This window comes from Naegleria gruberi, assembly GCF_000004985.1.
Source record: "Naegleria gruberi genomic scaffold NAEGRscaffold_64, whole genome shotgun sequence".
NCBI lineage: Eukaryota > Heterolobosea > Eutetramitea > Acrasida > Naegleriidae > Naegleria > Naegleria gruberi.
Genome location: NW_003163263.1, coordinates 196138 through 220393, shown reverse-complemented (window position 1 = coordinate 220393; position 24256 = coordinate 196138). Strand labels below are relative to the sequence as shown.

Genomic DNA, 24256 nt, shown 5'->3' with positions numbered 1-24256 from the left:
AAAAAGGCGAGAAGCAGGGTTGCATGTTGTGGTGATGACATTTTTTTTAATTTGTGGCTAACGGAAGTGAACTCCGAAATAGTACAACTCCGGATTGAACTATAAAGTTCCATATTTGTCAAGTGTTTAGTATTGAACACTGATGCTTACAAGGTTATTCTTGATGAATTTTATTCGATTCGGCTAGTTTCTTCTTTTGTTGTTTGAGTTTCCACTCAAAGAATCCACCACAAGTTCCACACCAAATATCCCACCACATGAAATTCGATGAAAATACTCCACTACATCTACGATGATGAAAATCATGAAAATCTGCACCTCCAATTAAGTTTGGCGCCAAATTATTCGGAGAAAATGGGAAATCAAAGCCCGAATGAGTTTCACAAGCTGCCAATTGTCTAAGGTTGACAAAGATTAAAAGGGTAAGGAAATGTGGACGGAGAAGAAGAGGTCCTAGAAAGGTGGCGAATCCAAGTATTAAGATTTCTAAGGGATGAGCGAAACTAGTGGAAAGTATGGTTGGAGATTCGAATTCGTGATGGATTTTGTGGATGACGTGATAGGCCCATGGTGTGTGAAGCCACCTATGGAACCAGTAGTGAGCTGTGTCTTCCATGAAGAAACAGAAAGCTAATTGAAGGAGAAGAACTTTCCAATTTGGGATATTCGAAACTTCGAGACTAAAGTAGTCAATTTGAGTAAGAAAGTGAAAAGCAACTGCATACATTGGAAGAATCACCAAAAAGTAAATGAATAACAAATAGAATGTTGCCTTAACAATCTTCATTCCACTATTTTTCCTTTTCTGAAATAGTTTCGTCAAGGTTTCCAATAAAAATTTAACTACTTACAGGTTGAATCTTATATTTCCTCAGAAAATCAAAGTCGCACCACTCTACCAACCACATCAATCCACTAGGAATGAAATAATTCAAAAACAAAATGACAAATGGCAAGACAATTGTCACCATCGTGAGTGAATAATTCTCCAACATGAAAATCCACAATTTCACCATTCCACCATCAAAGAAATTCAATTCTGATAATTTATCATCTGGATAATCTGTTGATATATTAGATTTCATGTAAGGAACATAATTCGACATGAAAACATCCAAATGTTTGATCGATTCGTGAGTCAACTGCAAAATCTCATTCATTTTCACACTTTTTAAAAACTTTCAATATCACTTTTTCTATCTTTCAAGTGTTCTTATTTTTTTCTATTAATTCTCAACCAATTAATTCAATTTTTGCTCAATTATTGCATTTTCACACAGTTTCGCATACCGAGTGTGAAAACTTGCATTTAGCACAGAAATTGTTTAAATTATTGATAGTTCGCTAATCGATATTACTTTTAATCCTTCGAAATTATTCAAAAATGGTCAACTAAGGACATTGATAATGGTGTACGAAGCACATGATTCTCCCGCCAAAAGTCGGCCCTTTTCCTTAATTTCTTCGAAATTCAACCAAATTACTTTTCTCGCATTTGGTGCCTTGATTTTCTCATTTCTCATCAGATATTATTTTTATGAACTAGGTCACAGGAAATTAGTTTAAAAATGTTATTAGAAACTTTAAAAAAAATGGAAAAACAAGACAGCCACAAATTATTTCCTGATGAAATTTGCACAGAAATATTTTCCTATTTATCTGATGATTATAAATTTGTCTTGTTGAATTGTATACTCGTCTCCAAACAATGGATGAATGTTATCCGAAACTATTCGAAATTTTCCATTGAATTTAATGTGATCAGTGATGAGATGGAAACGTTGATTGATAACAGCGAATTTTTAAATTGTTTTGAAATGGTCAAGTTTGCTGAACAAGTTTTATTCGAAAGGAAGAAACTAGTCGAAAGTTTACGAAAGATGAAAAATGTAACAAAACTTACTCTAAATCATAACAATATTGGAATTCAAGGAGCCAAATCAATTAGTCAATTGGAACATTTAACATCGTTAAATATTTCTATAAATGGCATTTATCAAGGAGCAGAATTTATTGGTCAACTGAAAAATTTAACAGAGCTAGACATTTCCAATAATTTACTTGGTGATTTTGAAGGCGAAAAATCAATTAGTCAACTGCAAAAATTAACTATTCTTAATATTAGTTGCAATCGAATTAATGATGAAGGAGCCAAATCACTTAGTCAATTGAACCAATTAACAAACCTAAACATTAGACTAAACGAAATTGGAGATGAAGGCGCCAAATTTATTGGAAAAATGCAAAATCTAACTCTCCTCACCATTGATCACAATCAAATTCAAACTCAGGGTGCAAAGTATCTCAGTAACTTGGTCAACTTGAAAACTTTATACATTCATGGAAATGAAAATATTGAAAGGGAAGGTTCCAAGGCAATTAGTGAAATGAAAGAGTTGAGAAGTGTAAAACTCGATCATATTCATATATTGTATGCAAATGTTAGATTTGGAATGAATGTTTCAGTTTCGTATTACAACAAAAATAATTACATTTAATTGAATAAACAACAATTTCAATTTCTTACTCTGTTACAATTAAATATCAGTATGATGATATATATTTGAGTACAGGGGAAAAATTAATTGCATTGTAAAATATTAAATATATATTTAGTCAACTTGTAACAATTTCAATAAATTCTCATAGTGCTCCATATCCCTTTCAATTCCATTAATAATTTCCATCCACCACAATGAGGTTTCATCATATCCATACTCTTGCTCATGTTCTTCCCTCGATTTTTCACACTCTTTTCGATCCAATTCCAAATCTGATAAAATCTTGAGAATTCCATCTTTCATTTCCTTCTTCATTTCTATCAAGTCAATAAATTGTTGTGGTGAATTTGTATTTTCATCAAATTTCTTCTCCAAAATCTCCAGCATCATATTTGGAATTAAAAGACGATTGTAATATTCATTCCATAAATTTCTCCAAAAAATTCTGGAATTCATTACAATATTATGAGTTGACCGATCGATTTGTAATATCGTTCCGAGGTGTTTTATGGAGAGAAAGTTGAAAATCTCAATGAGCACCTCTGGAGGCAAATCACTAAATGATGACATTTTTTTTTTTGATTTAATTTAGATCATGCAAAGTTCATCAGTGTTTGAATTTAATCTTTTCAGTTTCGAATTACAACAAAATTTAGGAAGAAACTGTTTTCAGTTTCGAATTACAACAAACTTTCAGAAGTAAATGAATTTCAAAGAAACCTAGGTGTTATTTTAGTTTATTTAGACACAATATGGATGTTTTCTAGCCATATTATAATTCAGCTCAGTTGTGATACCCAAATGATCACTCGGAGTTGGAGTTGAGTCTCCAAATAATTGGAGTTTGAAGGAATTATTGAAATTCCATTCCAAAATTCTACTAAATTTATCAACCATGATATGATCCATTCCAGTATTTCTTTCTGGATCATCAGAACAATCGCCACTTTCCCAATTTAATCCATTCACACAAAAAGTTGCCTTATTTGGATCAATTGACTGATATCCATATCCAGCAAGTGTCTCATAACCTTCTGGTTGCGTCATTGGTCCACTATTCAAATCGCCAACCAAGATATTAGGTCTCTTCATGATAACCATCCTAGAAAACTCTGGTTGATACATTACTGGCAAGTCAATCCCAAAATTAAAAGGAAAGTGTGATTCCATAATATATAAACCATTGATACACATCTCTAATAATCCTCTACTCAATAAAAATGAAGGATAGGAAGTGTAATTGGCACGTGAGATTGGTGTCTTACTCAGAACCATCAATCCATTGGAGCCGTCATAGAGAAATTCCTGACCTGTGTGTCCAGGAGTGTAACAATTGGCCATATTCTTATTCTCAACGATAGATGTCAGGACACAGGATATACATTTAAAATTTCCATAGGCAGCTCGACTCAAAAATTCAGCACATGGTCCCAAAGTTGTCCACGAAAGTGTCAAATTATTTTCACGGACACAATGAAGGAAAGGAAGAGCGAATCTATGGAATGAATCATCCGTACAAGATGCTTCATTCAAAACTTCCTTGTGTCCATGGAAGGAGTATGGATATGAGGATTTCAGCTCTTCAGCAATTAGGTGGGAATGAGATTGGAGCCAAACTTCTTGGAGAAAGACTACATCGAGGTCTTTTGGTATGGTTTCTATGATTTTCTTGACATTGACTGGTGTGCCAGGTACTAGAGCAGTATTAAAGGAAGCAATCTTTAAGTTATTGTTATTCGAAAGGGTGAAATTGGCGAGAGAAAGTAAAATTGTAAAGGAAAGAAGTGAAATTAGAGAGAAATTGTTGTTAGAAGGCATTTGTTTGTTTTTTTAAAGTACAATCGAATAGTTTTTGCTGGGATTGTCCACCACTTTTTAAAGCTCACCAAATTTTTTTTCCAAATTTTGGTTCCTCCCAAATTTGTGGGGTAACTATTTTTGGACGTTGTTTAATACTATAAAAGTAAGTTGAAAAAATTAATTTGAACGAAACTTTATTGTCTCTTCACAATGCGCTTCATGATTTTCGTTTATTTTGCCTGTTCGATAAATTGATTCTATTCGAAATTGTTCATCTTTCTTAGTAAGGTAGTGAGCGAGGAGACAATTTTCACATATTCGAATGGTTTCTACATTAACATGCTTTCTATTAATGCATATTACTGATATTGGATAGACATAGTTATTGGAAAGAGAATGATTAAGGAAGTTTTATCATGTTCGAAACTAGAGGAAAGTAAAAAACTATTCGATTGTAAAGGAAAGTATGCAAATTCAACGTGTAGGTACAGGCATGCAATAGTCTAGCCAGATAATTGAAAGATAGCGCATGGAGATTGTTTCCTATTCGAAATATTTCTCGTTTAAAACATCTGGCACTTGAGTGTTTCCTGAGGTGATGATTTACAGGAAAATTAGAAAGATTGAAGGTTAAATCTTCTTACTGTAGACGAAACACACATATTGGTAGGTAATCTTGAAACTGTAGATGATGATTTGTTGTAATTCTCCTAATTGACCTGTGTGAAAATATTTCTTTACTGGAAAGTGATATACGAAACTTACACACTTGGTGAAAAAGCAAGGTTGACCAACAGTAATCATGGTAATTGTAAGAGATGAGTTGTTTTGTTTTTTTATGAGAGTTTTTTCTTCAATCGACCACTATTTAATTTTCATAAATATTGTAAAATAGACGAAAGGGGAAGTTTACTCATTTGGGAATGGAAAAGGTCTTTTGGAATATTAAACGTTCAATTATGAGAATTGTAAACTTGGTACTTTTCTCATTTGAATCAACTTGATTCGTCCAGATCTGTAATTGATTTCTATTCGAAACTTCAACAAAAGACCTAGGATTTAGATTGAATATACACTGGTTATCTCATTTCCAACAATAATATGTACTTTATTTAGAAATTTACTATCTACATTACGATTCTTAGTCCTCAACTGAAATTCAATCAAAGAGGACTTTGAAAATTGTCCGCCGACATTTTTCTTAAAAGATTTTGATTAGCATGAAAGATTAGAATAGAATTAATATAAAAAATGCTAACATACCTTTATAGTTTAAACAGTTGGCAATCATTTGGTTTAATCTTGTTGCTAACAGTCATTAGTTTGGTTTCGTATTTTGCTTTCAGATTGTACAAGCAATACAGCAAGGTATCGAACATTCCAGGAGTTTTCCAATTATTGGAACTTTCTCCATTCAGAATTCCTCTTCTTTCTCCCTACTATTACTTTGGTTCAGTCAAGGAAATTGAAAATGTAGTCGATTCTTATTCGAATGATGAAACTAAAACTGCTCGAATCGTTACAAAGGATGCTCCAATAGTTTTAATCAGTGATCCGAAACTATTCAAGGAATTCTTCATTCTAAAAGCAAATTGCTATGAAAAACCTGATTTTAAATTTATTACCATGTTTGGTGAAAATATTGTGAGTGCTGTGAATAACGAAAGATGGAAAAGACACTTTAAAGTTTGCAGTCCAGCATTCTCACCTCAGAATTTAATCTATGTTTGTCAAGTTGCTTGTCAATCTGCAGAATTATTATTCGAAAGATGGAGCAAGGACGAAAGTGGTGTCATGCTTTCGAATGATGACTTTTCAGATATTACTTTGGATGTACTTGGTAAGGCAGGTTTCAATCTCGATTTTGGAATATTCTCCTCCAATCAAGAAGGAAAAGCTTTCAAGACAAGTTTACAACAAACATTCTCAATGAAAGCTTTGGCAATTCGTCGTCTATTTGGAAATGGAAAATTACAAACAATCATGTCAAAGATAGTTGGCATTCATGGACATTTGGAAACCTGTAGCAAATCTTTGGATGAAATGATTCAAAGTAGAAAAAAATTGTTGGAAGACAAACCATTGATTAATGACATGAATGACATTTTGACATTATTGGTGAAGGCAAACATGACAGAAAAGCTAATTACTGATGATGAGCTGAAGAGTAACAGTGTAATAATGAGTTTTGCAGGTCATGATACGACTTCCACACTTTTACAATGGACAACCTTTGAAATTTCCAAAAATCCAACAATTCAACAAGAGCTCTATAATGAAATTTCCAAAACGATTGGAAGAAGAGATCCAACAATTGATGATTTTCCAAATCTTCATTTGGTCAACTCTGTCCTTATGGAATCTTTCAGACTTCATCCAGCAGTTCAAATTCTATCTCGTGTTGCAGTCAAGAATACGACATTGGGTAATTTTTCAATTCCTAAGGGAACTCATGTAGCTACCCTATTTGGATACTTGATGAAACGACCTGATGTTTGGGAGAAACCAACCGAATTCATTGCTGATCGATTTGTGGATCCACAATTCAGAGAATCGTCATTCCACAACTTTACATTTGTTCCATTCAGTATGGGAAATCGTGCTTGTTTGGGAAAGAAGTTTTCTCTATTGGAATCTTGCATGATATTGACCAAAATGATTCAGAGATTCGAATTTGAATTGTTGAATGATTTGGAGAAGGATCCAATTGTTGCAATCCAAAGTCCTGTCCATAAACCTTCCCCTAATTTAAAGGTTAGAATCACAAGAAGAGTTACTCCTGAAATAGTCAGTGCTGCTTGAGTATGTGTACATATATTATAATAAAATTGTAAGACGAAATATTATGATGAGGGAATATAACTCTTTTTCAAGTTTTAAAGAGAGAATATCTGTAGATGAAATTGTCCAAAAACTTTCAATGAATAATGTTTAATAATATTTAATTATTTACTTTCTCAAAGAGACTTGAACCTTCATGTTTGATGTTGGTTTGGCAACTGGCAATTTGAAAACACCCACTGGATCAACACTCTCATCATTCAACAATTTGAATTCATACTTTTGAGCTAATTTACACAAAATAGTGGCAGCCTCCAAAATGGCAAAATGCTTTCCTAAACATTGTCTATTTCCCAAACTAAATGCAGCATACGTAAAGTTGTGCTGATAACTGTCTTTCACTTTTGGATCGAGGAATCTTTCTGGTATGAATTCTTTGGCATTTTCCCAAATATCTTCTCTCTGTTGAACTCGTGACATGAAAGCTTGAACCATAGTTCCTTTTGGAATATCATACTTTCCAAGGGTGAGATTTTTAGTGGCAATTCTTCCCAAGTGATATACAGGTGGATTCAATCTTAAAGATTCAGTGATAATCGCATTGACATATGGCAAAGATGGAAGATCGGCATAGGTTGGATTTCTACCTTGCAATACTTCATCAACTTCTTTCCATAATTTACTTTGAATTTCTGGATGTTTAGATAAACGATAAGAAACCCTAATTTGGTTAATGAAATTTCAATAGCATCTTTAAAACTTACCAAGACAATGTTTTAGCAGTTGTTTCGTGTCCAGCCGTTGATAGCAACAGTGTATTACTCTTCAATTGATTATTTGTAATGGTTTCTTCCTTTACATTAGCTCCAACAAGTAGTGTCAGTAAATCACTTCCTTCATCAGTATCCAAAATTTCACCAGTAGACAATAGCTTCTTTCTCTGCTCAATTATCTTGTCTAAATAATCGCTGCAATGATCAGTGGCTGCTTGAACACCCATCACTCTGTTTGCTAACTTGAATAAGAAAGGAATATTCCCAAAGAAAGCAAAAGAAAGAACAGCTTGCGGTGAAATTAGTTTCTCCATACTTTGTCTAAAGTATCTACCCTCTTCATTATTGGAATAAAAACCAAAATCAATGTTAAAAGCAGCTTTTCCCAAAACGTCTATTCAACCAAGGTTGTGTTATGATATAACAGATCGACTCAGATCAGTAACTCATTGAGCTACGAAATTACTTACCCAATGTAAGATTCGAATATTCATTTACATCCAAAATCATAGATCCATTCTCTTTCAATCTCTCATTCCAAATTTCAAACAATAAATCACAAGACTTGTCAGCAACCTTACACACATACATTAAATTCTTTGGTGTGAAAGCTGCCGAACAAATCTTGTAATGTTTCTTCCATTTTTCAGTATTAGTAGCTGTCAAAATATTATCCTCTCCAAAGAAATTCACCACCTCATATCCTGGTTTCTCAAACAAATGACCCTTAGTAATGAAATATTCCTTCAACATTTTCGGATCACTAATAAAAACGAGTGGTGTAGTAGAAGTAGCAATACTCAAAGTTTGAGTTTCTGCATCTCCATACAACAAACAAGCCTTATCCAAATCCTCATCACTTGTTAGATAGAGATGAGTGGACAAGAAGGGAATTCTTATCGGAGAAAGTTCGAATACTTGCATCACCCCCGGAATGTGCTTAATTTTCGAGTGGATTTTATGGAGGGAAAACAATCGCCTCACCACAAAGGTAGCAATCAATACCACCACAGCCAATAACACCATCAAGATGGTTTGCATTTTTTTTCAAAGTGTTGGGCGGTTAATTTTTCGAAGGAATTTGCTTTTTATTGCTTGTTAATTGCCGCCAATTCTGAGGAGTGCGGTGAAGAGGAGTTGTGAATGCTTGTTGAGGATTTGAGAGGGGTTGTTCAAGATTACAAAAAAATTGTATTGCTGTTTACAATGGACTTGAATTGATCAGTTTTCATAAAAAAGCATGAACCTAATTAAGGTTAGGAATTGTGAAATTTTCTATAAAAAAAACAATTTTCAAAAACAAATTAAAAAGCACAATGACTCACAAATTCAAGAAAACTTACAATAACTCAAATCCAACAAGAAAATACGGCTATTATCACTGCACCGATTGTAACAGACATTGGGAAAGTGGGAATTCCTGGGAAGGTTTCACTCAACAATGTTCTCATTGATTTCGACCAATTTATGCCTACAAATTGGAGAGTTTAATTAGAAAAGATGAATTAGAAGAATTATTTGATGTGATTGATCGTTCTGTCAAAAATTGGGATTTTATTGTAGGGAGAGTAAATATTAGAGAAAGTTTAATAAGGTTATTAAATAAAATGCAAATTAAATTGCCACTTACTTAAGAATTGAATATTTAACGTTTTGAAATCGTTTTGTAATTTTTTCACTTTCCATTTATAGAGTTTAATGATTTGTCATGGATCAACAATTGTAAACTCTATGAAAGGTGAGTGTTGACCCCGCAAAATCATCCTTTTCACTTGTTTTTGGCCAACAACCCTGCGATATTGGTGACAGCTTTAAAATCATTCAAAAAAAATAACGACATCTGAAGGGCAAACATGTTGTTGAGTAACAGGTTGCATTATGCACTCTTGGTAGTGTTGGTATTATCCTCCCTCTTTCTGGTGTTGGCAGAACATGAACCTCTATCTGTCATTTCACAAAATCCTCCTTCGATGGCATTTGACAGCAATTTGAAATTTGCCAAAAACAAACGTGCTGTCATGGCCACTTTTGCTAATGATGGTGGTGCTTCAACCAACAATGGCAGCACAGATAATGGTAATTGGGAATTTTATGGAATTGGTGATCAAGTTGGTGTGAATGCACTTTCTGATTTAGTTTACACTTATTCGAGATATGTCGAAAAGACGGTCCATGTTTTAACAAATTGGGCTAGAATGTCTCCTTCAGGATTCAAGACCAGATTCTTGAATTTATTCCAAGCAGAAAAGTCATTGGAAACCACTGGTTTGCCTCCACTTTTCGAACATTTCAATTTGGTAGAATCTGGACGATTCCATTCGAAAGACATGGCAACTGTACCTTGTTTTCAACATAATTCATGTGATGGAACTCTAACCTTCACCAGAGTTGCTACTTTTTACACTAAACCAGCAGCAATGGCTGAAAATATTGCAGCTGGACAGACAAGTCCTCTTTCTGTAACCATGGCTTGGATTAATTCTGATGGACACAGAGCCAACATTCTTGGAAGCTCATATACCCTTCTTGGAGTTGGACATTATCCAAAGGTTGCAGCCACAGGTTTCAGTGATTATTGGACACAGAATTTTGCCTCAGGTTCACATGGTATTTCAAATCCAATCGTTGCTGCTACACATATTACGTTTGCCACAGATACAGTTACATTCCTTGCTAATTATTATCATAAGGCAGATTTGGGAAAGGGAGTAGCTCCATTGAATGTTTCCATTTTTATTAATGATGTGGAATATCCAATGAGTATTCCAACATCGAGTATGTATACTGATTCGTCTTTGAATGCAGGAACTTTCGAATATAATACTACTAGACTTTCTTCTGGAACTGCTTGTAGAAAATATTATATTAAGGCAGTAGATTCAAATGGATACAAGTATTATTATCCATCGGTTGGCTATCTTCTCACTCAGGGTGAAAACTCTGCATGTACTAGCAATTACTTGAGAGCTGTTCGTCCTGGAGAAACTCCATCATGTGCTGGAGTGAATAATTGTAATGGAAATGGTGATTGTCTTGCCATTAATACTTGTTTATGTAAAGCTGGTTATAAGGGAAGTACCTGTAATCAATATAGTTGTAATTTGGTTTCGAATTGCATGAATCGTGGTCAATGTACTGGTCCTAATGTCTGTACTTGTCAATCTGGATATACAGGAGCTAGTTGTAACACTCCAACTTGTACCACTCTCAATAATTGTAATGGAAATGGTACATGTACTTCACCTAATGTTTGTACTTGCAAGTCAGGATATACTGGAAGTGATTGTAACGTATTTGATTGTTCCTCTAAGGGTGGTTGTGGATTTGGACAATGTACTGGTCCAAATATTTGTACCTGTCCAGCCAATTATGTTTATGGAAGTTGTGATTTGTCATTCGATGCTGTTATCAGTTCACCAACTTTCACCTCTGGACAAACTGTTTATACTCCTGGATCGATGGACATTGTTTTCAAATCTACAATTTCATCATTGAGTGCGTATTCTTCATTGAGCTACAAGTGGACTCAAGTTTCTGGAACTGCAGTCAATTTGGAAACTATTTCAGTTGCTGGAACTGACAAGAAAGATTTAGCCATTAAGGCAAATAGTTTAACAGAAGGAGCAACTTATACTTTCAGATTGAATGCTACTCGTGTTTCTGCTACTGGATCTGTATCCGTTTCAAAAGATTTAAAGATTACCATTAACAGATCACCAACTATTTCATCATTCAAGGTTGTCAATGCTACTAGTGGATTGGAAATTAGTTCTGCACTTGCTGTCAAGACAAGTTTAAGAGCTAGTTTGGTTGCCACGGATCCAGAATCATTTACCATGCTCTATTCATTTGGTTATTATACTCAAGAAAATAGCAAAGTTTATGTTGCTGAATTGAGTGCTAGCTCAACATCCCCAACATTTACTCTTCCTACTTTCAGCTCTGGACAAGTGACAATTTTCTTTGCAGTCAGAGATGCTGCTTTTACAACAGTTGAAAAAACTAAAGTTTTGACCATTCAAGATCCAACTACTACCATGTCAGCTCAAGAAGTTAGCTCACTTGTCAACTCTTTGATTAGCAGCACTTCATTGAGTTCTTTGGAAATTGCCAATTCATTACTCAATTCCAAGCTTACAACTACTGAAAAGACATCAATCAGAAGTAACATTTTGACTCAAATTATTGCTTCAACTGATTCTGACACCGCAAAGATTGGACTTTTGGAAAGATTAACCAATCAACCATCAGAAATTACATCAGACACAGCTCAAAAGACTTTGAATTTATTGTCGAGTATTTCTACATCTTTGAAGCAAAACTTACAATCTACTGATAGAACTTCCATTGTCAAGACAGTTTCTCAATTGGTTTCAACTGTTTCCACATCAAATTCTAATTTTGCTTCTCAATTAAAGAAGGTCATTGATGCTAGTCAAGTTGGAGCAGCCATGTCATTGGTTGATGGACAATCGAGCGTCTCAGTTTCAAATCTTGTCAAGACAGCTGTTGTAAAGAGCACAATTGACAACTTTAATTTCTCACCTTCTCAAATTGGACTTTCTTCCTTGAGCTTACCAAAGGATTCTTTGAAAAAGTTGCTTTCTTCCAAATATCAATTAGATTCCAGTGCTTCTGTTTCAATTTCCTTATCAATCATTTCACAAAATATTTACTCTCACATCAAGACTGATTTGGTTTCTTCCATTATTTCAATTAACATTCTTTCTAATGGTACTGAACTCGAAATTTCAGACCTCACTTCCCCAATTGAGTTTGAAGTTGACATTTCTTTAATGAATTCTACAATGATGGGTTTGTGTCAATTCTACAATACTCAATCATCACAATTCTCATCAATTGGATTGGAATCTATCAAGATTAGTAATACCAGAGTCAAATGTAGAACTGTTCACTTGACTGATTTTGCCATTTCACCAACTTTAGCTCAACAATCAGTCAACCAAGCATCTTCCTCCAAATTCTATTTCATTGTATTGTTTTCATTGATTCTTGCTTTCATTTTCATTCAATAAACAGTCTGATAGTTCTACAGGAATATTCCAATATATCAATAATTCGTCTGACCAATCTTCAGATGAAGAAAAACATAACCTTGATACATCTAGCAATGAAAGCAAAATTGATTTGGTATTAGCACAACATTTCCTTCTCTCAATTTCACAAGAATAATTTTGGCCATTTTCAAAATATTTAAATATAAAAAATATCACTTCTGCGATCATGCAAAATACAATACCACTACTGACATTGGGAATTAGAAATCCTGATGCTCATGATTTTGAACCTTGTCATCTCGGACCGGTTTCTAATAATTATTCGAAAGATATTCGGAGTGTTATTTGTGGAGGAACTTGCTTTGTTGTGAGATTGTGGCCGAAACATCATACTACCTTGATGGAAGAAGATCTTTTTGTCAAGTTTTCAAGCTCAATCTGTTGTTCCGAATATTTCAATCAATGTGTCAATAATCAAGATTTCTATTTATTGAATTATAAACTTGCTATGGAAATGATGGAGTTAGGAAATTGCTATCAAGTGGAAAATGTTTATTCCAATCTCGAATTTATTGTTTTACAAATGAAGAATAATTTAATTTTGACATTCGAAACTTCAATTGGATATTCGAATAGTTGTAAGAAATTTATGGATGATGGAATTGAAATTAGGGAAATTGTATGTGGACCTTCATCTTCTCACATGATTGTGTACGGAAATGATTCCATGATTTATTATTTCAGAACAACCTCGAATGGTATAATTGAGCAAGTTGACTTGAGATTGGATTTCACAGATAAGAAATATGTAACATCTGCACTGAGTGGATATTCCACATTTGTTGTGTATGAGAAAGAGGATGGCTCTCATCATATTCTCACTCATGGTGATGATACATTCAGTGTTCAAAATGGTCAAATATCAAAGGACCGTTTCTCTGAAATGGATACGCCATTTAAGGGCGAACGAATTAAGCAAATGAAATGTGGAATTTTTCATACGTGTATCCTATTAGAGAATGGTCAAGTCTATACGTGTGGTTTTAATTTATATTCTCAATGTGGATTCGATTATAATTTTATAGAGAAATTTTTGACCAAATTGAATTTTCCATCATTTCCCTTACAACCATTGAATGATTCAGTTTCTCCAATTGTATATGAAGGAAACCTATCAAGTAATCATGTATTTAAACCGAAAAGTATTTTGTGTGGTGGAAGTTCAACAACTTTTGTCAATGAATTTGGATTTCTTGGTATTGGAGGTTCCAATTTTGGAAGAAAGTACAAGTTTAACAGTGAACCACAAGAGTGTTGGTACTACTCATTTGGAAGAGCTAGTCCACAAAGTTATGAAATGAGTGTGGATTGTGGCAGTTCGTATTATGTGATTTACAATAGGAAAATTGCAAGCAAGTGTCTAGTATATTTCAATGAAAATTTGAAAATAATTTGTGCCACAACATGTCATTACTTTGCTGACTTGAAACTAACAGTGATTAATTAATCTATTTACCATTAATGTGTCATCAACCAAATTACTAATTTGAGCTAGAATAATTATAAAAAAGTAAATTGTACAAATCAAAATTTCATTTTGGATTGAAAAAAGTTAATCCATCAGGAAAATATGATACCTCCAACTGGTCCCAATATTCCAAAGAAAAGAGAATACTCGACCAGATACCTAACAAAGCAATATTTAACTAAGAATATCACAAATATGCCATTCTTAATCTTTTGTCTACAAAAATTCAATATTAATCATTAAATAGACTCACAATAAGATTCAAATAAATATTATTATTCCGGAAACAAAAACACTAATGTAATCTTTTTAAATTTTCATCATCAAACTTCATACCAAAGCAAAAAATAGAATGTTTTATTAATAGAACAACATCATCACGTTATTTTTTTTATTTTTAATAAAATTTGCCTTCTTCATTGTTCATCATCTCTCCAGCGTTCCGATTATCTTCATCAAAATTGTACAACAAACGTGGACCAAGCTGGTTTGACCTCTTCTTCAACAAGCTAAATAATAATAAGCAAAGACTTGTACTCTGAGAAGATTTCAACAAGAAGCTACAATTTGTAAATTTATGAATCTGTACATATTACTTTGTAAATAATAATAATTATATAATATGAGTCAACAAGGCAATAATAATAACAATTTATATCCAACTCCTTCTCCAGAAGAGTTGTTAGAATATCTATCGAGGGAAGTTGAATTGGTCAATACAAAGATTAATCAAACAAACCAACAACAACAAACTTCAACTAATAACAATCATACAACTAACAAAACTACAAACTCTGCAAATAATAACAATAACACATCATCTCATAATAATAACAATGGCGGAAGACCTTCTGCTACCATTCCTAAACCATCACTAGACTTTGATTCAGACTCTGATGAAGAATCACTTCTTGGTAATAACAATAGAAAGAGTAATAGTCTCCTCGTTAAAAAGTACACTTATGAATTCCATCAAAATCGTCCATGTAGAGATATTCTCTTCCTTATTGTGTTTATCCTCTTCTGTATTGGTATGATTGCTATTGCTTTGGAGGCTATAGTAAAGAGAAGAGAGTACATTTCAGCACAATTGAAGGAACATAATCAAGGGGCAGAGATGAATCTTTTAAAAGCCAGTGTTGCCGACCTTCTTACTTCCTCTGTAAATAGTAACAACAACAATCCATCATCATTAGACGACAATATTTCATTCTTTAATTACTTTATTCCATCAAAGAGGGAAATGACACGTTTCTTCTATCCGATTGATTATTTGGGAAGAGCTTGTGGTGTTGATTATTCTAAAGATGATGGATCTCTCGATAGTTTATCTATTCAAAATAGAGCACTTCAATTTGCTGATTCTATGGTTGATAAAAACTATTGGAAGGAAGATCTTTCATCACGTAAATATTTGTGGATTATGAATGAAAAGGATGCATTCTTTGGAAAGGAAAAGTATGACCTTGCCAAATCAACAGTACCATTTGAAACTTGGATTAAACATGGAGGTATTTGTGTGGAGAGTTGCCCAAGTGCTGTCAAGACTATTGATAATTCAAAGAATTTGAACAATAAGGACCTTGATGTTCGTGATGAATTCTCATCTCAATCAACAGAAAGTTTGTCATTTGTATCGGATGAATGCCCTCTCTCCTTGAGAAAAACCTGGTTCGATAAGACTGAAATTACCGAACAAGTTAAAAAGATTGTAGGAAATGAAACCATTACAGAAAATGTCACCAAAGTCATTATCAAAAAGAAGAACTTGTGTGCTGCTAAACGTTTCTTCCTCTCCAAGGAAAAGAAAGCAGAACCTGTCTATTTCGAAGTTCCTCAAGATCAAACCTACTTTTCAGTGATGGGACGTTGCATTCCTACACCGTCTTCATTTGCATTCTTTGAACAAGCAGCTAATTTGGCTAAATTGCAAAACAATTTGAATACCAAGTCCAGTCTTCAAACAATTTCAGGTTTCGAAATGACTGAAGAAATGTTTGAACAACAAAAGTCAGCCCTCTCCAATTTGATACGACATATTACTACTATATCACCTGCTTCATATTTCAGTGCAACTATTGGTCCTTATATTGATAATTTACCAACCATTTCAAATATTGGAAAGGAAATTAATATTCAAGAATTATCTGGTTTGATGCCTTCCTTCTTGGAAAAGTTTATCATTAAGAGTGTTACCATGTTGTATAATAGTTGGAAAATTATTCTCATCTCAGTTACAATTACTGCTGCTGTATCATTTATTACAGTTGTCTTGTTGAGGGTATTGGCCAAGCCTTTGATTTATGGTACCGTTGCCCTACTCATTCTTGCATGGTTCTCCTTGTCCATCATGTTACTTGTTGAAGGAGGATCTGATCTACATTTCAATGTATCTGGCTCATCAAGATGGTCCCAGAAATTCTCTTCCACTATTGCTGATTTAACTTGGGAAAATTCTCTCTACTTGGGCAGTGGTTTATTCTTACTCTTTACAAATTTGTTGTTCACATTTATTTTCTGGAATTATTGGAAAAAGACATTATCCAGATCAGTTTCTATCATTAAGGAGAGTGCCATGATTATTACGACAGTGCCTCAAATGTTTACAGTACTGCCTATTGCAATCTTTATTGGAGGCATTATTTTCTGTGTTTGGTGGTTCTGTGTTGTTGCCCTCTTGCTCACCAATGAACTGACAGCCGCTGGAATTACAGATGCTTCATCTTTGGCTGGAAAAGTTACAAGTAATATTGCCACAGGTAATACCCTTACTGAAAAGATGCAATCACTCTCCAATCCAACAAGCTTTATTTTAACTTTGCAGTCCCATCTCTTGAAAGGATGGTTTGCATACTACTTGCTTGGTTTCTTCTGGATTACTCAATTCTTGTTGAGTTTTGTTACTATTGTTGTTGCTCGTGTTACCTCTACCTTCTATTTCAAGTTTGGAAACGTTTCTGGAACTATAACAGCAGCAAGAAGAGGTGAATCAAGCTCTGCAATATTTGACAGCTATGAAAAGACGCTCATGTGTCTAAAGCTTCCAGTTCTTCAAGCTTCATTATTTGTCATGTACTACAATGCAGGAAGTATTGCACTTGCTAGTTTATTTGTTGGACTTGTGAAATATTTGATACTGGTTATCAAGACATCCCTTTCCTTGATGGGATATCAAAGTGAAAAGAGCACTGTTGAACAAGCAGTTGAGAGTCAATTCTTTATTGTTAGATTTATTAACAATTTTAGAAATAATTTCTTAACAAGATTTATCCATAGAATTCTATTTGTTATTCTCAAGTACATTGAAAAATTCATGGAATTCTTTGCTAGAAACAGTTTGATTCACTGTGCCATTTTTGGTACAACATTCTTCCACTCCTCACTCAGTTCTACCAAGCTGATGCGTAAGAATATTACATTTATTGCAGTTCTGGAATGGATTACCGATTGGATCATGTTTTGTATGAAAATGTTAGTCGCCATTATTAGTGTTGCTGTGGCTTATATTATCATTCATGCCCAAGATAAATCACTTGAGGAATTCACAAGTGTTGTTGGAAAGATAACCAATGCCTACAATGAACAAGGTAATTATGGCTTGTTTGAAATTGTCTTTTCAGGAAAGGAATGGCTTGATGTGAATCATAGCTTTATGTTGCTGGTTATTGTTTTTGCTATGAGTGTACTTGTCAGCTCATTGTTTATTACAATTTTCCAAACTGTTATTGATACAGTATTGCAATGCTATTTAATTGATTTGGAAATGTACAGAAGAAGTGGAAGATCTTCTGCTGGAGAGAATGGAAGAATCAGCAGTACCGAAATGATTCAAATTATGGAACAGGAAAAGGAACTCAATTATCAATGGCTAGATGATCATGAAACAAATATGTAAAAGGTATAAAAATATTTTTATTTATTTTTGTCTCTACTAGTGAACAATATCTTACCAAAGATCCAGAACACGTTCAACAATGGCTTACTGAAAGAATGGAAGAACCTAACCTCTATTCGAAAGAATTAATTAAATTGTTCTCTCATTTTGAATAAGAATTCCACAGAAAGACCACAAGCCAATGATGTAATTCAATTACCTTATATTTCAAATAAATATTTGGAGCTCGTTAGCTTGTCAATCACTTCGAACGTATTTTCACCAAATTTTAAATCCTATTTTCCTCTTCATATTTCATCACAACATTAATTCTCATCAGATTCCAAATCTTTACACATATCTTGCCAATACTGAATATAAAATCTATCAAAACAGTCAACCATGTTCACTTCACATTGTTTCTGAACTCTATCCAAAATATTTGGTTGAATTGAAATCATTTTCATAGATCTTCTCTTTTTGATCGTTCCAACCACGATATTATTCTCTGCGACAAGTCTTTTCATTTCATTCTCTTGTCTCTTAATAGAATCAGTGATGGCTGAAATATCTTCAAAATTATTGAACATATTTCGTTGAATATTGAGTTCGAGTGGAGAACCTTCGATAAGATAGGTCTCCATAATGACCTTAATGAGTTTTCTTCTCAGTTTTTCAGGAGCTCTCTTAAATTGCTCAACGGCATTCCAACACATCAAATTTTCTGGACAATAGCTCTTTTCAGAGAAGAGTAAAAATTCATCATTCCACTTCTTATTGAATAGACACTTGACAAGTATGTTAGTTCTAGAAGATTGAGAATATCTATTATCTATTGTTGCCTTTTGATAGAAAAAGACAGGAACTGTCACGCTCATGAATGTATCAATCATACAGCCAATCAAAATAAACAAAAAGGTTGGAAAATAATAATCAACCCTGTCAAATGTTAATCATTCTACTACTACTACTATATTACTTACAAGGTACTCAAAATGTCAATAACTGAAAAGACAGCATACAGAATAATCAATAAAATCCAACAAATCACAATAATATACAACTCAATCTTGACTCTCCAAATATCTCTCTTAATTAAAAAACTATATCCAATAATCACAATTGCAAAACTTCCATAAAACACCAAATAGGCAATAATAATGAGAACACTATTGAAACTGATACCACATCCATTGGTTGTGAATATTCTGGTATCGTAAACAAAGGACGAGGACTTTTTTTCAGCATACGAAAGTGCAATATTCTTATCATAATTCACATAGTCAACTGCGCCAATAATGATATAAATTCCAATGTGAACGATGGCAATCATTGAATACCACAATACTACAAATTTGGTACTGATCAGGAATTTGTAAACCTTCATCAAGACCTTCTTTTCAAAATTCTCCCATTTGGTAATTCCTGGTTGATTCACACTGACAGAATCTTCCAAAGTAACTTGCTGGTTGACCATTTGATTTCCACTTTCCAAAGTTCCAGAATGTGATCCAGTAGCATTACTTTCAACCGAAAATGAAACATTAGTTTGTGAAACATTACTCTCAGAAGTTTCCGTACTAGACGAAACTGCATCAATCTGTACAGAACTCATCACACTCAACTCGACATTTTTCAAATCTTTCATTTCTCGATTACCAATCTTGATTTTCAATTCATTCATCCTCGATAATGTAATAGTTCTCAAACATCTGACAATGATCGTACTTGCCAATCCTGGAACTGCCATATAAAAACAAAACATGAATAAGAAACATGGAAAAATCTTTCGTCCAATTAAAATTCTAACCATCATGATAATGCTATAGATATATCCGACCAATGAGCCCAAAATCATGAGAAGTGGATTTCTGGTAATGGTCAGAAAATTGGCTTCATTGCTGGTTGACCTTTTTACTTTCCATAATTTATACGAAAGTCCAATAAACGAAACTATTTCCAAAATTGTGTGCAATCCGAGAAAGATTCCAGCAAGTGCTTTTGAAGGTGTTTGGTCATCACATAATCCGTACTGACTTTCGGCTCCCATTTCTAATAAAATTGGATGACAAACTGACGAATCATTTCGTAATTCAGTGTTGATGATGGTTGTATTCAAAATTGATGCGTTTGTTGGAAAATTCATCGTCATCATGATGAGAAGAGATAGAGAGATGAAAAATCTTGTTTTTGGTTTTTGAATGTCAAGTGACGTGTGGCAGCTGCCAAGTGAATGGCAGTTGGGCATTTTTTTCAATATTTTGACGGACTTGGCGCATCAGATCTTCCACCTTATTCTTCGTTCGTCTTCGCAAAGTGCATATTAATAAATTACAAATATGGACAAGTGACAGCTATGGCCACAAGTCATCTTAATGGGGTAATTCATAAAAACAAACTCTAGTCCTCTCCTCCTCACTCCTCTACATCCAATTCCATGCATAATTTCTGCCAATGTTGCACATAAAATCTATCAAAACAATCAGCCATATTAATTTCACAATGTTTCTGAATGGAATCGAATAAATTTGTTGGAATTTGAATGATTTTCATTGACTTTCTACGTTGCAGAGCTACCACAGCTGTTCCCACAACCTTATTATTCTCCTCTGCTAAGCGTTTCAATTCTGCTTCTTGAGCTTTGATTGATCTGACAATTGACGTGATATTTTCAAAATTATTAAATATTTGACGTTGAACATTGAGTTCCAAAGGAGATCCTTCCAATAAATAAGTTTCCAGAATACTAATTATATGTTTCCTTCTCAATTTCTCAGAAGATTCTCTAAAAATCTCAATAGAATTCCAACACATTAAATTTTCTGGACAATAACTCTTCTCTGAAAAGATTAAGAATTCCTCATTCCATTTCTTATCAAATAGTATTTTAGAAAGCATGTTGGAGGTGGAAACTTGTCGAGTGTTGGCTACTTTAGAGTTCTTGGAACGTTGATAGAAAAATACTGGAATGGTGCATGAAACAAACGTGTCAATGACACATGCCAGTAAAATAAAAGCAACTGTTGGAAAGAAATAATCAACGAGAATGCTCAACACTTCAATGATTGAAAAAACTCCGTACAGAATTGAAAAGATTAACCAATTGAGTGTAATGAGGATGAGCTCTGTTTTAACTTTCCAAATATCCTTCTTGACCAGAAAACTATAAATGGACATGACAATGGCCACAATTCCATAAACTGCCAAATAAATGACAAAAATTAAAACTGAATTGAAACTAATTCCACATCCTCCAACTGAGAAAATTCGAGTATCGTACACAAATGACATGGATCGTCGTTCTTCAATGGAAAAATTGTTAACACCATTCTCGAAATTGAAATAATCAAATGCTCCAATGATAATGTAAATTCCAATATGTATAATTGCAATGGATGCATACCAGATGGCTATGAATTTGGAACTAATTAGAAATTTGTACATTTTCATGAGCCATCTTCTTTCAAATGATTCCCATTTCGAATATCCAGGTTGATTTACACTCACAGAATCTTCCAATGTAATATTCATTGATTGTGGCTCTATACTTGGTGGAATTGCTGAAATTGTGCAAGCACTCTCACTTTCTGACACATTGTCAAGAGAAGAATTAATTGCATCTTGCTGAGTACTCGTACTCGTTACAGAGCTCACAACTTTCAATTCACTTTCAACCACCACTCCACCATCCACAACAACATTCGAATATTTCCTTTCCAATTTATCATTCACTTGATTCGGCACACTCTTCATCTCTCTATTCCCAATCTTGACTTTCAATTCATTCATCCTCGATAAAATTATCAATCTCAAACATCTGATAATGATCGTACTTGCCAATCCAGGAACTGCCATATAGAAAACAAACATGAATAAGAAACATGGATAAACCTTTCGTCCAATGAGTACTCTTCCCATCATTACAAGACTATAGCTCCATCCAATTAAGGAGCCTAATGTCATTAAAAGTGGATTTCTGGTAATGGTTAGAAAGTTGGCTTCTCTATTCGAAATGTCGTTTCGTAATTTCCATAATTTGTAGAGAAGGCCAGAGAGAGTGACAATAACGAGGATGGTGTGGGCAAAGAGAAAGATTGCTGCGATGGTTTTGGACGAAACTTGATCATCACAAAGACCTAAAGAACTTTCGGCTCCCATTTCTAATAAAATTGGATGACAAATTGATGAATCGTTTCGTATTTCAGTAGAAGAAGTGGTATTGGAATAAATTTCTATTAATTTCAGTTCGTGATTGGATGTAGAAATTTCAAACGAATCCTTTCGAATAAAATCTGATCCGTTCGTAATGAATGAATCATTCATTAATAATAAAACTAATCCTCCGAACATAATCGAAACTATTATAAACGAAATCCAAATTTTCTTATTCGAATTAATTTCTTCCGAATCCAAAAGAAAAATCTTGAAATGTTTCCTTTCTCCGTTGATGATGATTTTATATGAACTTGATAAGTTTCGTCTGATGATTTGTTGTGTTGAATGAGCGAGAGTTTCGTCTCATTTCGTTTCGACATTTTTTCTTACTTTCATCCCATCAAGAGCGGGTAAAGTCGGATATTACGTTGATGGCTTAAAGATACCACCTCTTGGGTAGTACTTTGTTTCTCCTACTTCTGTTGTGTTTCTTTCATTGGCCATTAGTAAAGAAATATTCGAAATGACTAAGAAAAGCATTTCCTAATCAGCAACGAAATGTTTTGATTGAAATTTCACTGAAACTGTAATCAGGAACGTCTTCAACACCCTCAATTCGAATCTGATTCATCCTATTTGTAGGATTTATTTGAGATCGATTAGTTTTACAATGCAATTAATTAGTAGAAATTTAAAGTCAAATTACAACAAAGCGTTGTACTTCCATACGGAGAGTTTTACTCCATCAGAGAACTAATTGCAGCCTTCCTTAATTCTTTTCACCAAATTCACGATCCATAACTTTATAAATTTGTTGATATTTATTTTGTGTTGAGATGTAATTCTCTCACATCAGGGAGTGAAGTGAAATTAATAATTCTTTGATTGATTCCTTATTGTCTCTTGTATTTAATAATAAATTCAGGATAACATTGACATTTATCATAGACAATGAATTCTCTATATGAATTAGTTGAAGTATTTGATTGACCAATAACACTATCATAAACTCTATTATTACTTCCTGAAATTTCAGGTGGTCTTCTCTGATTATTCATCACTTGTTTTGTGAAATGAATTTGTCTTCCCATTACAACTCTACATAATAAAAGAGTATATTCATTTGAATGATCAGGTGTACAATATTGATCACTCTTTGAACAATATTCTGCAAAATAAATACCTGCTCCAAATAATCCATTTAAATTTGCAACTCTTTCATCAAATCCATGTTCTGCAATTGTATTCACAAATTCAGGTTTTGTTCCATGCCATAAATATTTTTCATTCATATTAGAATTTAATCCAATTGTTTTCATCCATTCAAATGTTTTTGATGTTTTTGAAATATTTTCAGTTTGAACTTGAAGTGAATTAATTGAATCTTGATATGAAATTAAATGATTCATTCTTGATTTGAATGAAGTGAAAAGTGTTGAATTTTCAATTCTTGAAACACTTGAAACAATTAATTTAGAATAATTAATTCTTAATAATTGATCTCTTCCAGATCCAAGTGTTGCAGAATTACACGATACATTCATAATTTCTTGCATTGTATCTTTTAAATATTGTGTAACATCAATAATGTAATATCTTTTCGAATAAGTTTGGAATGTGTTTCTTTTCCAATAACTTGGAAGTGAAATTGTTAATTGTTTGGATTTTGATTCTTTAATTTCCTTTTCCATCTTCTCAATTTCAATTTCTTTTTGTTTCAAATTTTGTAATTTCTTTGAAATTTCTTCACTTTTCTTTGACTTTGAATTTGAAAATTGTTTCTTTTCCTTTTCTAGATTTAAAATTTCAATTTTCAAATTTTCATG

General features: G+C 33.4%; 10 protein-coding genes across 10 annotated transcripts in view; 4 read left to right on the top strand and 6 right to left on the bottom strand.

Annotated features, from left to right (window-relative positions):
- Positions 1 to 839: 839 nt before the first annotated feature.
- Positions 840 to 1160, bottom strand: NAEGRDRAFT_73900 (uncharacterized protein; the record flags this gene model as incomplete). Its single annotated transcript, XM_002671058.1, has 1 exon — positions 840 to 1160. One exon carries the CDS (start codon positions 1158 to 1160, stop codon positions 840 to 842), a length of 321 nt encoding a protein of 106 aa, XP_002671104.1.
- Positions 1161 to 1817: 657 nt separating this feature from the next.
- NAEGRDRAFT_73899 (uncharacterized protein) lies at positions 1818 to 2498 on the top strand (the record flags this gene model as incomplete). Its single annotated transcript, XM_002671108.1, has 1 exon — positions 1818 to 2498. The coding sequence occupies one exon, from the start codon at positions 1818 to 1820 to the stop codon at positions 2496 to 2498; it is 681 nt and encodes a 226-aa protein (XP_002671154.1).
- Positions 2499 to 3242: 744 nt separating this feature from the next.
- On the bottom strand, positions 3243 to 4319 carry NAEGRDRAFT_73898 (uncharacterized protein; the record flags this gene model as incomplete). Its single annotated transcript, XM_002671057.1, has 1 exon — positions 3243 to 4319. One exon carries the CDS (start codon positions 4317 to 4319, stop codon positions 3243 to 3245), a length of 1077 nt encoding a protein of 358 aa, XP_002671103.1.
- Positions 4320 to 5552: 1233 nt separating this feature from the next.
- On the top strand, positions 5553 to 7103 carry NAEGRDRAFT_73897 (uncharacterized protein; the record flags this gene model as incomplete). Its single annotated transcript, XM_002671107.1, has 1 exon — positions 5553 to 7103. One exon carries the CDS (start codon positions 5553 to 5555, stop codon positions 7101 to 7103), a length of 1551 nt encoding a protein of 516 aa, XP_002671153.1.
- Positions 7104 to 7250: 147 nt separating this feature from the next.
- Positions 7251 to 8896, bottom strand: NAEGRDRAFT_73896 (uncharacterized protein; the record flags this gene model as incomplete). The annotated part of the gene is made up of 3 exons (XM_002671056.1): positions 7251 to 7803; positions 7847 to 8249; positions 8326 to 8896. 3 exons carry the CDS (start codon positions 8894 to 8896, stop codon positions 7251 to 7253), a joined length of 1527 nt encoding a protein of 508 aa, XP_002671102.1.
- An 812-nt stretch (positions 8897 to 9708) lies between these two features.
- On the top strand, positions 9709 to 12891 carry NAEGRDRAFT_53120 (uncharacterized protein; the record flags this gene model as incomplete). The annotated part of the gene is made up of 1 exon (XM_002671106.1): positions 9709 to 12891. The coding sequence occupies one exon, from the start codon at positions 9709 to 9711 to the stop codon at positions 12889 to 12891; it is 3183 nt and encodes a 1060-aa protein (XP_002671152.1).
- Positions 12892 to 14838: 1947 nt separating this feature from the next.
- NAEGRDRAFT_81644 (uncharacterized protein) lies at positions 14839 to 18315 on the top strand. The gene has a single exon (XM_002671105.1). The coding sequence runs from the start codon at positions 15024 to 15026 to the stop codon at positions 18294 to 18296; it is 3273 nt and encodes a 1090-aa protein (XP_002671151.1). The 5' UTR covers positions 14839 to 15023; the 3' UTR covers positions 18297 to 18315.
- A 286-nt stretch (positions 18316 to 18601) lies between these two features.
- NAEGRDRAFT_73892 (uncharacterized protein) lies at positions 18602 to 20325 on the bottom strand (the record flags this gene model as incomplete). Its single annotated transcript, XM_002671055.1, has 2 exons — positions 18602 to 19214; positions 19259 to 20325. 2 exons carry the CDS (start codon positions 20323 to 20325, stop codon positions 18602 to 18604), a joined length of 1680 nt encoding a protein of 559 aa, XP_002671101.1.
- Positions 20326 to 20690: 365 nt separating this feature from the next.
- NAEGRDRAFT_53117 (uncharacterized protein) lies at positions 20691 to 22625 on the bottom strand (the record flags this gene model as incomplete). Its single annotated transcript, XM_002671054.1, has 1 exon — positions 20691 to 22625. The coding sequence occupies one exon, from the start codon at positions 22623 to 22625 to the stop codon at positions 20691 to 20693; it is 1935 nt and encodes a 644-aa protein (XP_002671100.1).
- Positions 22626 to 23323: 698 nt separating this feature from the next.
- Positions 23324 to 24256, bottom strand: part of NAEGRDRAFT_73890 (TCCD-inducible-PARP-like domain-containing protein) — a gene marked incomplete at both ends in the record, with an annotated part of 2730 nt that continues 1797 nt past the window's right edge. The window contains one exon of the mRNA XM_002671053.1: positions 23324 to 24222. Within this exon, the coding sequence (XP_002671099.1) occupies positions 23324 to 24222 (899 nt within the window). The remainder of the gene's footprint in view (positions 24223 to 24256) is intronic.